We start from the raw sequence: 16,775 nt of genomic DNA on the forward strand, positions 1-16,775 counted from the left end.
GTGTGTGTGTGTGTCTGTGTGTGTGTGTGTGTGTGTATACTGTATATATGATGAGAACTGGGTGGACATTTTTTTAAATAATAATAATTATTATTATTATTATTTGACCCTCACATGTTCTTGAAATAATTAATGGGATTCACCTTCAAATACAAATGTAGCAAATGAGGTACCTCAAAGTTTTAGTAATGGTTTGTTATTATGTTAAAAACATGCAAATTCCATCAATCCGATTAACTCAGGTAATTCACAATTAAGTATGAATGCATGGGATTTCAAAACATTAATTGATTTTTTTCTAGAAGGATAGTATCTTCTAAAACAATCTAATAATCAAAATGAGAACTGCCTCTTTAAAATGTCCTCTCTCTAAAACACTGCATCTGTTCACATAGTGAGTCAATCTTCCTCGGCTGCTCACGGAGACCGAATTTGTAGGAGCTCATCTCAGGAGACACTCCCTTTGCTTCCTTCGGGCTGAATTAGCATTAACAAAAGTGAGAACTGAGGTGTTCAAACAAAGGTGGTTGACATGCGCCTACATGGAACAAATATTCTGGATTTCAAGGGAGGTCCTGATGGACAAACTGGGACGGGACATGTCACTATTGATTATATTAGAAGGAGGTGGGTTAAAAGCTTTTAAGCTTCTGCAACTCCAACATACTATCACTCATGTTAACAACTGAACTCAAATACAAGTGCAAACTCAGGGTCAATAAATCATTAGAGGTTGAACAGCTGTGTACAGTCCCATCACACTGATGATATATTGTCTATACAGCCTAATAATTTATGAGAAAACCATCAAGCTGATTTCGGTCCAAAGTCTGACTCACAGTTTGTCAGCTCACTCTGTTCACGGCAATGCAATGTTGGCTGTATTGAAAGTGATGACTTCATTTCCCCTAACATCATTAAAGGTTAAAATGGGACATGTCACATTCTCATGGACTTCAACAAGTTGACAGACTGCCTCACACGGCTGGCTTGTTCCACTTCCTGTGACGGTGGTCAGGCAATGATGCGAAAGCAGACTGAATCTGACGAGGTCCATCATGCAACCAACATTCTTTGCCACTAGGGCTGGATTATGGGGCCAGTGCCCCGGGGCCTCAGATTGAATCCAAGATTCGGAATCTGAGACTGGGGCATTTGTCCACAAAGTGCGAGTTGACAACTATAGCTTCTTGGCCCCTTAATACGTACAGAGGGGCCCAGGGCCCTACCATATAGTACAAGATAAAGCCCTAAAAAGTGGTTTTAGTCTAATATAAGCAACCAAAACAAACATTTTCAATGATCCGGCCCTGTGTGGCGCAGTTTTTTTTTCACTTATAGTGGAAACTCAATCATAAATCTTAGTTTTTCTAAGAAGTTTCGTCTTATGATCTATGATGTCCCAAGGTGTCCACCCCAAAATTTGAATCTGATCAATGACTACTGATCAACTTCTGTAGGAGTGTCCAATCCTGCTCCTGGAGGGCCACTGTCCTGCAGAGTTTAGCTTCAACCCCTATTAAACACACCTGAACAAAGGTAATCAAGGTCTTCAAGATTACTAGAATCTTCCAGGCAGGTATGCTGGGACAAGTTGGAGCTAAACTGTAGGATGTTGGCCCTCCAGGACCAGGATTGAACACCCCTGACCTTATGGTTAACATGTGGTACAGTATGGTATCACTCGTTGCCTGTAGTAGCAGCCGGTCTGTGCCGAATGTGGACTCGCAAAAAGTGGTAATTCAAGCTTGAATTGCTCCGATTGTAGGAAAAATCCTTATTATGGTATTTACATAAGGGTCAGGAGGTATGATTAATTGGATTCATTTTTATCACATTATTTTTTTTTTTTAATTACTCACACTAAATTAGTGTATTAAACTGACAGCCCGGATTCTAAGACAAATGGCCTCCATCATTAAACAAATTGACATCTGTTGGAAAAAAACGAACCATTAATTCTCAGTTCTAAAACGAAGCAAATTAAAACCCAGGACACAACATGCATGCATAATACAAGCTGCCTTATCAAAGCATGGATCACCCATGGATGGGAACTGTAGACACTGACATCTTTTCAAGAGAGACGTATCTCTGGACAGCCACCTTGTCCAACCCATCTACTGTACATGGGAACACTTCGATCAGTATTGATGTATTGACGTAAAATTAGATAATATACAATTTTGAATTAACACGCAGATGGTTCCCAACCATTTCCCTTCGTCTTCAAGAGAGATCCACACTGCCCTTCTTTGTTTTCTATTCCTATCAGCCACTCAAACAGCTGTTACAGTTTAAAGAGGTCTCATTCAGCAAAACAGAAACGCTAAAATCGCCAGTTGCCATAATGGTTCCATGACAGTGTTGGCAGTTTGGCCTTTTCCTGGAGTTCACCCCGGATCCTTCCCAAACACTGGCCACTAACAGGGGGTTTCCATTGCCGCTGAAAGTGCCGGCTATTTTCAGAGCTCCTTTGCCCTAGAGCAGTGGGAGCTTTTCTCCTGACAGCTGTCTTCACCCTCTCAAGCTGCTGAACACATGGAAATACAGCTAAATGGCGTCATGTGCTGCTAGCTCATCACTAGCACTCTCAAACTACTGGACCAAGCACCTCCCCGAGGTTCCGCAGTCTTATATCACCAACCAAATTCGCTGTTTAACTGCAGTCGGCACTTTTGAACTCTAACAGATCCGGATGAGGGCACTGAAGCTATTAGCTGCCGTCCATCTTTCTGATGGAGAGACTGGTGAAGACGCACCGCCAGTACTGGCAGAGGGATGAGCTGGTGTCAGGTGAAGTTTGTGAGAGAGAATTGGAGGGGTAGGAGCCCAGAAACATCATGTCTTCAGTCATCCTGAAACATAATCAATATGTGTTTTACGACCTGCGTCTCTCTGCTAAATTAAAAGAAATGTTAGACGGATGAAACTTTGACGGAGTCCCGCCTTCATCGCAGATCGTCAGCCAAGTGCTCCATCATTCCATTAAATATGCTGTCTTGATTTCGCTGGGAGAATGGTCTTCCCTTTTCAGTACCTACGTTCCCACAGCGTGCACAGATGATCCTTGGTCTTCATGAAACTGAGGCCATCAAGATGCTTTCATGGCTTCCTCCTTGAATAAATCTCTGAGTGTATTAATGAACAAATAATCATGCCAATCAGGATATAATTTGCTTATTCTCTGTAGGGTTGCGGTTATTAGTTTTATATTATAAATAATCACTTTTCAAGATTCATTTAAATATCTTCATAATCTTTAAGAAGATTCAGCTGCAAATGTAGCCTTGTAAATACTTTTTCAAGCAACATATAAATTGCAATTCATTATATTGAATGTTTTAATAATGCCTGATTTTAAAGGCCTCTTGAAAAACAAGCATAATCACTTTCCAGATCTGACAGTGCTGACATATTTCTGGGAAGGACATATCAAAGTGTTCCTTCACTCTTTTTTAAAAAGCCAATAGGCTTTATGTCACAGCACTAAACCATGATTTGGTACATGTTGCTAGTCAGTGATATAAGAGAAGCGATATTTTAATTTCATTCTAGGGAACATTTGATTTGACATACTGAGTCAGCAATATCTTTTGGTCTTTTGACAAACAAACAAACTGTAATAGATAAAGCGTAAAAATCTGTATATTGCTACCTTTCACTTCACAAAATGATAGTGGCTATTTTAAAGGGATAGTTCACCCAAAAATGAAAATTGTCATCATTTACTCATTCTCAAGTAGTTCCAAAACTGTTTGGGCTTCTTTCTTCTGTTGAACACACAAAAAAAGCCATTGCCAGTAGTTGTAGCCATTGACTTCCATAGTGTATTTTTGGAAGTCAATGGCTACCAGCAACTGTTTGGTTACTGACATTCTTCAAAATATCTTCTTTTGTGATCAAAAGAAAAAAGAAACTCAGAAAGAAACAGTTTTGGAACTTCTTGAGGGTGAGTAAATGATTACAGAATTTTCATTTTTGGGTGAACCATCACTTTAAAGGCTTGTTGTCAGGATGTCCTTCTTCACTGGCTAAAGATTAACTAATCACATGGCGTTTACAGCTCAGGTGACTACCTTAAACAACTTATCTGGAACTGAGTGCATATGAGTGGAACGGCAGAATTCAATTCACATACTTCAGGGAGGGGTCCTGCGTCAGCCGAGCAACTGCCATTGAGATAAATCACAGTGCAAACGGATAGATCTCACCAGGTATTATAAACCTCCTTGTCTTGCGCATATTTATCAACATCTACTTTTCAGCAAATAAGGTAGAACCAATTGATATTCATAAGCCAGTTGATTTTATAATCGGCCCCCCACTATTTTTCAATCCTACACCATTGCACACTAGTGCTGCGATTTGCTAAAACCAACACATAAAAATGCAAAACTATTAGAGTAGTGCTCATCACGTACCCAAATTAACTGGAAAATATTATAATCCACAGCATTAAGAGGCAAAGGGGGGCCATATCACACACATCTTATCTGCTGTTAGTGAGAGGAGGAAACACAAGGCCACATTAAGGATAACGCTGGATGCCAACAGCACACGCCAGCTCATTGTCATTCACAATCCAACTGTGCCATATCACTAGAGCCATAGCAACGGACTAACCGACCGAGGGCTCGTCTCTGCAGAAATAAAACCATTGAATCCTGTTAAAGCGTGTCGATGCTGTCGCTTTGACAGACTTTGTATGGAATCATTATTAATACTTAAGATAATTTATCATTGCCTTTTCCTATTTTAGAAGAGAGACGGTGGTCTGAATTAATTTTATAATTTTTAAATTAATTTATTAGTTATTTTTGACCGCAATATTTCACAAATTTAGTGTTTTTATTTTATTATTGGTCAAATAAATGCAGCCTTGGTTATCATAAGTGATAACTAGTACATCTTACCAACCCAAACTCTTGAACGGTAGTATAATTTCATAAATTAATCTTCGGTGTCCACAGTTTTCAAATTAAAGACATATGGAAAACATTTTTTATCTACAATAGCAACAAGCAGATAATACTATAATATTATTGTATGTTTATATTAAAATATAATTAAAAAAAAATTCAAATCACAGCAAAGTCTCACCATTTATGCATTATTAAACATTTTCATATTGCTTCAAAAATAAGAGCCGACGAATCAGATTAATCAGAATTAATAACAACTGTGATTATGCAAATAAACATATTTTATCAACAAAGTAGTATTTCCTTCTTGACTCATTATTTAAAAATGGACTATTTTCAAATTAAAGACATATGGAACACATTTTTTATCTACAATAGCAACAAGCAGATAATACTATAATATTATTGTATGTTTATATTAAAATATAATTTAAAAAAAATTCAAATCACAGCAAAGTCTCACCATTTATGCATTATTAAACATTTTCATATTGCTTCAAAAATAAGAGCCGACGAATCAGATTAATCAGAATTAATAACAACTGTGATTATGCAAATAAACATATTTTATCAACAAAGTAGTATTTCCTTCTTGACTCATTATTTAAAAATGGACTATTTTTCTTTTTTATTACAAATAACATGTATTTATGAGATGAATACTGAACACCACTCACTGAATTAAACATGCAAATGATGAAGTCATGTTGCATACTAATGTTTGAAATATTTATCACTGCAAAATACATACTCAATGAAAAAGTCTCAATATTATTTAAAAAAATAAATAAAATAGAAGGCAGTTCGCAGCAAGCAGTATATTAGTATTTTATTCCAAACATAGCTTTGCCTTTTGAGGAAAACAACCCCCCATTATTAGTCTGCTTGTCTGCTAAGGGCAGACTGCAGTGTGTTCCTTTGTGACTGACCTACTTCTTATGCCGCATACGAGGTGATAAACATCTTCCTAAATAGCTAAACCTCATTAGCAAACACTACCTGAACGCACTCCGTATGTCAGCAGAGCATCTCAGCATGTACAAAGGTCTCTCCGGATCATTTAATGATCAGAAAGCATGTTAATGCTGCTCTCTGCCTCTCTGAACCAAAAGATAATGGTTGCCACATCATCAATAATGTTGACGCAGACGTGTGTTGTTGACTCTGTGAAGCCCGACTATACGACTATTTGCACTGAAGTACTTTCTGACAGGGCCTGTCATATAGATGGTCACATTTCCTGTTTGCATGCTGTAGATATGTGCACATGTACAAATTTGTACTCACCCTTTTCTTAAGAGCTTCTAGGGAGTCAAACTCCAGCTTGGCTAGTTTGACTTGGATATGTTTAGGAACATCTGGAATGACGAATGCCAGGATGAATTTGAAGGCAAGGAGAACATGCTGCAATAAACAGAAAAAGACAACTTTACAACACAGTTTTCATGGACTATTATTATGTAATTGTCTCTATGTAATATAATTAAGTGCTAATTACACCTCAAATATCTTTTATGATGTGTATACGTTTTGCTAGTCATACTTGAAAATGTCTAATTCCACACTGATCAATGTCATTTAATGGAGAGGCTTTTTTTACAATGTGAACCAGTCAGTCATATTGAATGGCTGGATGATCTTTATGGCTCTCTATGTGTTCAAAGGCCACATTAGTGGTATGTATGCTGCTGGCAGAGTGTCATCTGTCATTGCTACTCTAGTGTGTTAAATAAATCACCATATGCCCATTGCCTCTGAAACCAGCTCGCTATTCACCTTTGTGTGATCCAAAGAGATCTAAAGAACTCTTGATGGTTTAAGTAAATGTATTTCTGTTAAATTGATAGTTCACCCAAAATCCTGTCATCATTTACTCACCCATAAGCCTTTCGTCCATCTTCTAAACACAAATGAATGTATTATAATGAAACCACAGGGATTTCTGTCCCTATAGATTCCCATTCCACCAAAACTTCAAAAATTGCATAAAGACATTGTAAAAGTAAATCATATGAATAAAGCAGTTCAATCGAAGTCTTCCCGAAGAGACACAATCACTTCATACGATGAACAGATTTGATGTAAGCTTTTAATTTAATATAAACATTGATTAGCACATCCTACATGGGAGTACATCAAAGATGGTAAACATGAAAGCTCAAAAGTACTAGTTTGACGTGCGAGAACAAAAAGAAGTTCAATCAAGCTTGCGTTACATGTGAGAACAATGAGCATGCGAGTCAAGCATGCTCATATGAGCTTGTTTACCATATTTGATGAGCTCTATGTATGTTTATATGTGAATGAATGTCTAAATGAAATCTATTCATTATATAAAGTCATTGTGTCTACTCGGAAGACTTGGATCAAACCGCTGTATTCATATGGATTATTTGTACAATGTCTGCTTTTTTGAGCATTCAAAGTGTTGCTTGAATGGATCGTTCAAAGAAAAGACAAATCTCTCTCTCAAAAACTTGAATTTCAAAAATGAAGAAGTGTAATGGATTTGGAACAACATGAGGGTGAGCAACTGATGACACAATTTTCATTTTTAGGTAAACTAACCTTTCAAACATTTCTTAAATGTAGCACAGTTGAATCATGTGATGACGGTCTATAAAATTCACTATAAAACTGCATTTGTCTCAATCTCCCTGTTAGTCAGCTATTGTTGACTAATGTGGAAAATGCACCAGCTCTGCTTTGGATGCAGCAGTTTAGCTCAGATATCAATGATCAGTGTCAACACTCTAAAACGCTCCTGAAAGTCAGAGAAGAGACATTAGCTAAAGCTGTGACTGATGGAGACAAAGGAGCCCCTGGGACTCATTAACAGATCTCTGTGAACACCAGAACAAAATCTGCTCTTCTTCTGTTGATGACATAAAGTAGGATTATAAATGATGTAGTGAAAGGGTGAATATTTTGATGTTGGTTGGGAAATACACCAAAATCCAAATCGCTCTTGAGACTCTGGGCCGTTTACAAGCACAAACTTTCACATAGTTCCTTATCTGAACTTAAATGACCCAGATTCATATAAATATATGAATCATTACACCCATGATCCATAAATATGACAGCAACTTTAGCATTGGGTGAAAGCACTTTTTTTTCAGTTTTGAATTAAATTAATTCATAGTTGAAATTTAGTCAACTACATCTGCCATATTGAGTACCTTTTTCCACTGTGCTTGTTGCAATGCTTTTCTGAGATTGCCTTATCTGTGCAGGAAATTCAAGATTCTGGTGCAGTCATATTAATGAAATTTCTGCAAACTTTTGCAGGCAATTGTTCATTTTCAAGTGTAGCGATGCATGAAGCACCTCTCAAGCAAAAGTCAATTTTAAGCCAAGTTGCTTTCTGTTGGTCGTTTCAGTGTGACCAGCTTATATTCAATGCAAAATATGTGGAAATCTTTCACTCTCGTAAGATTGAGTAGATTCATATTACTAGATTAAATTACTGATATTGAATTACTGAAATTAATAGATTTCACATGTGAAAAGTTGCTGAACATTGGTAAATGTGGCCACTTTAAGATTTTGGTTAAAACAAGGTACATTATAATGCAGCATCATTTTGGGACTCACTAGAATATATAACTATAGATGTTAGTATATAGTATATAACTCACTAGAATTTTGGAACAGAACTCCTGTGTTCATATGAAAATTGATAGCAAATGTTCACCAGCAAACCTAAGGAAACACTCTACACAGACAAGCACAGTCTCCTGCAGGGCGCTGCCTAAAACAAGCTGAGAGCATGTGCAGAAGTGTGACTCAAAATGATGTTGCATTTGAGAATGAACTGAGGAAAATGCCACCCTCTCTTCAGGCTGATTGCTGTCTGAGTGAGAGGGGTGTGATGCAGAGACTGAGAATCTCAGATCTGATATAACGAGAGAACAAAGCCCAGATTATTTGTGTAGTCACGTTTTTCTCCAATGTCTTTACCAGACAATTGTGTCATTACAGCAACCAAACAGACAAATATGGAATCGTTTGAATAGGTAAGCAGAACCCTAATAATAAAATCAATATATACAGTATATTGATCTTATATCAATATAGCTGCAAGCAGTGATTATTAGGGTTCAAATGCTTTAAGGCACTTAAGCACTTATGAAAAAATATATTACATATTATTTAGCAAGTCTGTAACTACCTAAATCAATCATTTAAAATAGCATTTTGGAAAATCCAGGTAATTTGCCATAGAAATATGGTGATTTTTAATGATTATGACTGTTATAGCGCCACCTGTGATCCGATCTCCATCAAACTTTGCATGCTTGTTTAGAATCACCTGTCACATGTGCTCACCTAGTTTCGTGAAGTTTTAAGTTTTCGCTTAGATTTTATAGGCTTTTGGGTATATTTGGACACACCCCTTTTCTAAACGACCCCGATATAGCAACCCAAAGGGTTAAGTTCAACATTTTTTGATAATTATTGACCTAGAGAGTTCAGAGAATTGTACAGCAGTGTTTTTTTTCCATGACTAGGTTTTTTACATATTCTCAATTATTTAACAAACAATTTGATTGACAGCAGTGGTTATAGAGACAAAGTTGTTTGGAATGAGGAGGTCTATCAGATGATATAAATATTGTGTGTATGTGTGAAAAATGTGTAATATGCAATCGTTTATGCCCTTGAAAAACGTGATATCGCCCCCAGTGGCCGATTTATTTCAAATTTCTCACAGACCATGAGTCAAACAGGTCCACTGAGTTTCGTTCCGATTGACCTCCGTTAACCTTAACAAGTGCTCAAACTTCATTTGCCAATGGCGGCCATGTTTTTTTTAGATACGCAAATGTCCTTAAAGACACCTGTGGCACTTTGGACAATGACACTGCATACCAATTTTCATGTTGATCGAAAAAATGGTTGCGTAGTTATAGCCATTTTTATGTTTTTTACCCCTCTTATAGCTCCAAGTGATCAAGGCTCCGTGATTTTTTTCATGTGTTATATATGTTATATATATGTCATGCGACGATATCTCATTCCGTTAAAAAAGTTATAGCCATTTTAGTAAAAGTGGCCCTGCCCCTTCCCTTTGCGAATTTTTTTTTTTTGGTAATTATTGATATTCACTCTCCAGAGAATCTTTTTACACTGGTTTGGTTCCGATCGGGCGAAAAAGCTAGGACTAGTTCGCAAAAGCAGGTTTTTCAAAAAATCCAAAATACCCGAAACTTTCGTCATGTGAATCCGAGCCATGCGTTTTGTCCGTCGTGAGCCAAGGATTCCAACTACATAAGGCACTTGAGCCTGCAACTAACAGTTTAGGAGTTCTGAGCGAATTTGTACTTTTGATTGCTGTAGCGCCCCCGTCAGGCCAATTTGGACAAGCCTTGGTTACGTTGTAGACGGTGTGACTACTACGATCCCTCCAAGTTTCAAGTCTCTATGACTTACGGTATGGTCTGCCTGATCAGTTTTATGTGGAGATCCTTGGCCATTCTAACAATTACAATAGGTTTTCAGCACTACGCACTTGAACCCCTAAAAAGCTATCAGAGACTCAAATATGAGTACTCCGGTATAGAATAGAATAGAACAGATGTTAATTCACCATTGTTTAGCTAATTTTACCAGGCGAAATTCACTCATTTCAATAAGAATCCACGCAAATTAGAATTTTGTGTGAGGGCGAAAGATTTCTCCATCTGTTGTTGACCAATAGAAAGCTGTTTGGCTTTTGTATGAGCTGTGCTTCATGAATCGCTACACTATTGACATTGGACAGTGGACCTATTTTTCCCACAAAAGTTCACCAAAATGTTGCTAATACGAAGACAGAACACTGTATTGCACTATAATATAATAATGTAGTAAAAAGCATCATGAGAAAGGAGAGGGTACCACCCATGATTCGTTCAACCTGTTGATGACCAATCTCATGTGTGACCCATGAACTGGAGGAAAATGTGTGTCGGAGAGGTGTCAGAGTCTTTCCAGGCTAGCCATCATCTGCTTTAAGACACAAGTGGAACGGAGTGAAAGAGAGTGTAGTGGCCAGACACATCTGATCTTGCAGCATGTCAGACATGATTAGGGTGTCATGCAACAGCACAGACTTCAGTAAAGCAGCCCTGGAAGAGCCTGTCTGCCAGTTAACATGAGCACTCGCTGGGTGGGGTGTACACAAATGCACACACTCTCATTGTGTCCGATTGCTAATTTAGCCACTGACATCTAGACAGTCGCAGTCAAATCAGAATATATGAAAACCATATTTGCCCTGTTATAATCCTGTAGAAAGCCATGCTGCAGATAATGGCAAAATTCACAATGAGAGCTTTTCATAGTATAGTACATCAATAAAACCACACAACGTCAGATTACAAAAATATGTGCCTAATTGGTGCAGGCATGTAGGCCAAACCCAGAAATCAGTTAGCATTTTGGCTCTTCCAGTTCCATCATTCTGAAGTCAGTGGATTTTTTGAACGTGTTTTTAGTCCTGAAATAAGTCTGTGGTAAACACAAGCTCAAGATATTTTCATGTTTTATTCTACGGCATTAAAATACATCAGTACATACCCCTTTTTAAAGCTTTTACTTGACGTTACTAACAAGTGGCTAAATGGGACTACAGAGGTTGTCAGGGACATTAATCACAATCACACTGAATAGGTAAATTCATCTACTCATTAGTCCACATTCACAGCCTCACAGTGTTTATAATCACGCTCTTGCAAACTATTCTAACTTTCAGGTAAAATGTTTATATATATAAAAACTGAAAGAGTTGGTGGAGGCGGCTTCATAGAACTCGTTAAACCACGGTATAGCTTGTAGTTTATAGCCTACATTTAGCTACGTTAATATTTCTTCCAACTGTATTTAGGCTTTGAAAACGTTGTGTTCATTTGTGAAGATTATCATGATGAACAAAACATGTAAGTATCATAAACTTTTGCTGGTCACAGAGTTTATTTTCTGCAATAATCCAAAATCCAATGAAACAGTCCTATTAGGTTTTTGTTGAAGGAACTGGGGTTTTGCTAACTTCCGGGTACAATTAAGCCCAAATTGCATAGAAAAAGGCAGTTGTTTACTGAAAAGAATGAAAGTGACTTCATTTCAGTATTCAGAGCACATCGTTACTTGACAAGTGTTGTGGAAGTCTCTTTTGAACTGTAGCTTGCCAAGTTAGCTATTTGTGATCTATAGCAGTTAAGCTATAGTTAAGCAACTTCTAGTTAAAAAGATTCAAGCTAATAAAGCTACAAGGCCTCAAGCTACAAAGTAGGACAACAAGCTGCTAACACTAACACACACACACACACACACACACACACACACACAAATACATAATTATCTGCCTTCAAATGAACGAAATTCATTCTGATTAGGGTGATAGCATGAAACACTATATAAAAACAAGCTTTTTTTCGGTTTTTGAAAGAAGTCTCTCATGTTCACCAAGGCTGCATTTATTTTATGCACAATACAGTAAAAAACTGAAATACTGTGAAAAATTATTAAAAAAATGTTAAATAACTGTTTTCAGCAGCCATTACTCACAGTGTCACACAATTAAAAAAAAAAACATTCTAATATTCTAAATTGGTGCTTTAGAAACATTTCATAATCTTATCAATACTGCAAACAGTTATGCTGCTTAATATTTTTATGGAAACTGCGATAATTTTTTCAGGATTCTTTGAGGAATGGAAAGTTCAAAAGAGCAGCAATGACTTGAGAAACTGAAAACATTGCTAAATGTTTGAAAAAAATATGTTTTGCTTTAATAAGCGTGTGCATCTGTCTGCAGACAAATCTCCTTCTCTTTCTCTCTCTCAGACGTCACAATCAGCCTCCCTACCATCAAGCTTTTCAGTTCTTCCTGATCGTCAGCCGTCTCCTGTCACCGTGGCTACACTGTTGCCTAGTTACTGCTCTCTGAGGCATGCCATCGTGTAATTACCTGAGTATCGAATGGCCCAAAAATAGGCAGCAGTCATGATTCTGAGAAATATCAGCAATGACACACACACACTCCTTTCTGATTCATTCCACCGTGAGCCAGTGACAATGCACACAAAGGCAAAGTAAAGAAAAGATAACAGAGCAAGGGGACATTTGCATTACCCATCATCCAAAGATGACCTTTGAGGGCACAGAGATTATTTCTGCATTCATCTTTTTCGGATTATTGCTCACTTACACTACAACAACAACAAATCTGTGTTTTCTTATAGTCAAACACTGTCAGATCTACAGTATATCTGTTACTATTGCTCATATCTAGGGTTGAACAAACACTTAACCCCAACTTATGAATGTAACTAATCCTGCCTGCACCATTTCTGTTGGAGACATCATGTTTATATTGCTTTCATTAAAGGGATAGTTCACTTAAAAATGAAACATATGTCATCATTTACTCCCCCTCAAGTTGTTCCAAACCTGTACGAGTTTCTTTCTTCTGTTGAACACAAAAGAAGATATTTTGAAGAATGTTGTTAACCAAACAGTTGACGGTATCTATTGACTTCTATAGTGTTTTTTTCTTCTTCTTCTATAGTATGGAAGTCAGTGGCTACCATTAGCTGTCAACTTGCAGGTGAGTAAATGATGACAGAATTTTCATTTTTGAATGAACTATGCCTTTCAAAATTATATCTTGTGTGGCTTTTTAAAGATAAGTTGCACTATTATTCTTATAAGCAAAAATACCTTTTTTGTGTGTAATGAGTCATTATAAAACATCTTGTCATATTATAATTTAATGCCATAACATGCTGCAGTAATCTAAACGATTTAATCGTTCGTCCTGTCCTCCTCTGTTGGTACATATCATATTATCATGTCAGACTATATGATATTGTATTAGTACTTCTGAAAGAGATCCATACATCACATAGCACTCTGCAGACCTTCCCCTTCTGCATACCGATCCAACGCCAATCTCTGCTCACTCTACTTAATGAACTAACTGAGTCAATAAAATATAGAAAGACAGCCTTGAGAAGCGCCCAGCATAATAGACAGAGAATGTGATTTGCTTTCTACTCAATGTGGGAGCTCTATGTAAATGTGCATAAACACACATAAGTTTGTTAATGATAGAGAATTTCTATAGCTATAAAGGAGTGAAATCTTGAATTTATAGGCTCTGGTTCTTTAGCAGTTCCATTAACAATTATTTGATCACTTTTGAGAAAGCACCTTGCCTGCAATATTTGTCCTTACTAAATTACAAAACTAAAACAATACTATTTTTGTTAATGTAATATTCCCGTTTAATTAAATTACCACATTAAGACTAAACTTATATCTAAAATACTCACTCTCATTAAAAAGTAGTCATTAATTTTTTACTGATTTAAGTGAAATTCAGTGAAGAAGGATTCAGACTGATGAGTGAATGATTCATTGGACTGACTTAAATCAATAACCATTTTATAAATAAAAAAAGAGCTAATAAAAAGCATACTCATTACCAGATCAGTCCTTTGCAGTGTTATTTTAGTATCATTAATATACTTATTTTTATTAACATTTTGAATTAGGTTTTATTTTAATATTTTCCATTATATTTGTGTGTGTGTGTATAGTTTTTATTTTATTTAAGTTTAAGTTTTTGTTTTAGTTATTTTACAACAATTTAGTTATTTAAGTTTTTTTTTTTTTGTTAACTATAACAACCCTGGTTATAGGCTAAGAAAATTTGTCATGCTCTAGATCTTTAGTGTTCAGTGGAAGAATGAAGACCCAAAAATATTTACATTTCTTGAAATTAATTTGTTAATTTGTAGGGGATAGAAAATAAAGTTTGTATAAAAACCATTACGCCTATGGAGAGTCCCCGTAAACCACATATGCAAGAATATGTGTGTGTGTGTGTGTGTATGTTTTATGGAACTGGTTCTGGAAAAAAAAAAAATCCATCTCTGTAATACAACAAATGTTAACCCGATGATAGCTTTAAAATTAAATAATGTAAATGTAAATTAATGCAAGTCAATTTAATGTCAAGTCCAGCATGATAAATAAAAGAAAAAGTGTATAATTCTGAATCATTTGTGGCACCAGACAAACAAATTTTATAGGTGTTTCCAAGGGGTGGGCGATATGGCAAAAATATATCACAATTTTTTCAGGAAAATCACGATGATCTTATCACGATTCTTTGTCGTTGTTTTTTTTGTTTTTTTCAAGTTGACTGAGTAATTTCCCTATTTTTAAAACAAAGCCTTACAAGGTAACAAAATATAACATAAAAAAAGAATGGCAGATATTTAGGCCAAGTGTGCGAAGATAAAAATCTGTCATTTTGTTATTTTGTGATTACAAATACACATATACAAATAAAATAAACAGTGCTTTATTTTTCAGGTACAGTAGGTGTATTTAGCAGTAGCATTCAAGAAATTAAATGAACAAAATATAAAAATAAAACACTATATACACGTCACTGTATACATTATACACTGATTCTTAAAGCAACTGCATTAAAGTTCTTCAGTCAAGAGCAGTGAGTGATTTTCTCTTTGTGTTTTGTTGTTTTATTAACATTAAAGGGATAGTTCAACCAAAAATGAAATTTTTGTCATCCTTTACTCACTTTCAAGTTGTTTTAAACCTGAATTAGTTTCTTTCTTCTGTTGAACATAAAAGTTATTTTGAAGAATATGGGTAACCAAACAGTTGCTGGTCCCCAGTGACTTCCATAGTTTTTTTTGTTTTTTTCCCCTACTATCAAAGTTCAGCACAAGAAAGAAATTAATACAGGTTTGGGACAACATGAGAGTGAGTGAGTAAATAATGACAGAATTTTCATTTTTGGGTGAACTATCACTTTACATGACAAGCGGCAGCATGTTTAGTACTATTAGTCTGTTGTCACTTTAAGACCTGCACGCATCTAATATACAGGCATGCATCCGTTTTTCTCTCAACTGTTTACTTTCACTTTAGTCATAACCGTTTATATGTAAACCTTGTGTGTTTTTGACAGTATTAGCGCAATGAGACACGAAACTTCAGCGCTTCAGATGTATGTGCTCAGAAAATGCACGTCAGAACAGCACACAAATTAATGTTTAACCGGCAAGGCTTTAAAGTACATGCAAATAATGTACTTTTGTGATTGTGAAGTGCAGTGTCCCGTGAGTGTCTACCGCTGAGTTAACATTTGATGTGAATTTATGTCACGTTGTACAGTATATTGAGACTGGGGAGCCAGAATTGCAACTGACAGAATGTGTGCTGTAGCACGATACTACAATGTTTTTTCAAAAGCAAATCATGGAGACATTTTAATCATCCACGATCAAAACTCATGACATCGCACACCCCTAGTGTTTCCCAAACAGTTTTACAACCGCCCCTTAGGTAGCCCCAAACACAAGCCACTAATTCAGCCAAAAGTTGACACATAAGACCCAAGGGGTCAGGGTTTTTGGCTGGTTAGCACTGTCCTGTTATATGCACTTAGTAGATGCCATAACTACACTATTATGGTTCCAAAAAGCAGCTTTCTCCATTGATGGCAATTCAAAAGCATGCATTCATTCACTTAATAGGTTTAAAGTTTTTTTTTTTATTATTATTATTTTAATGTCAAGTAAATAGGACAGTTTTGTTAGGTATGATGGTTTTTATTCATTACATAATTTCCGCACTTCCATTTATGATGATTGAATCTGATGATTTCACTATTATTCTGCCCCACAAAGGCAAAAAATTGTAACTATACCAACATTGAACCTAAGGGAAAAATATATATATGTGTGTGTATATAGTATGTGTAACGGAAGCCAGTGAGTAAGTGCTGTGCAGGTAAACCTCACTCCCCTGATCTCAAGAGACGCACTA

At 36.3% G+C, this 16,775-nt stretch overlaps 1 protein-coding gene across 1 annotated transcript in view; it reads right to left on the bottom strand.

The window, feature by feature from the left end:
* Window positions 1-16,775, bottom strand: part of LOC107704098 (anoctamin-10-like) — a 47,866-nt gene that overhangs the window by 7,971 nt on the left and 23,120 nt on the right. The window contains exon 13 of the mRNA XM_016506945.1: window positions 6,213-6,329. Coding sequence (XP_016362431.1) covers window positions 6,213-6,329 — 117 coding nt within the window. The remainder of the gene's footprint in view (window positions 1-6,212; window positions 6,330-16,775) is intronic.

The sequence above is a fragment of the Sinocyclocheilus anshuiensis genome, unplaced genomic scaffold, assembly GCF_001515605.1.
Source record: "Sinocyclocheilus anshuiensis isolate Anshui unplaced genomic scaffold, SAMN03320099.WGS_v1.1 scaffold1272, whole genome shotgun sequence".
Lineage (NCBI taxonomy): Eukaryota > Metazoa > Chordata > Actinopteri > Cypriniformes > Cyprinidae > Sinocyclocheilus > Sinocyclocheilus anshuiensis.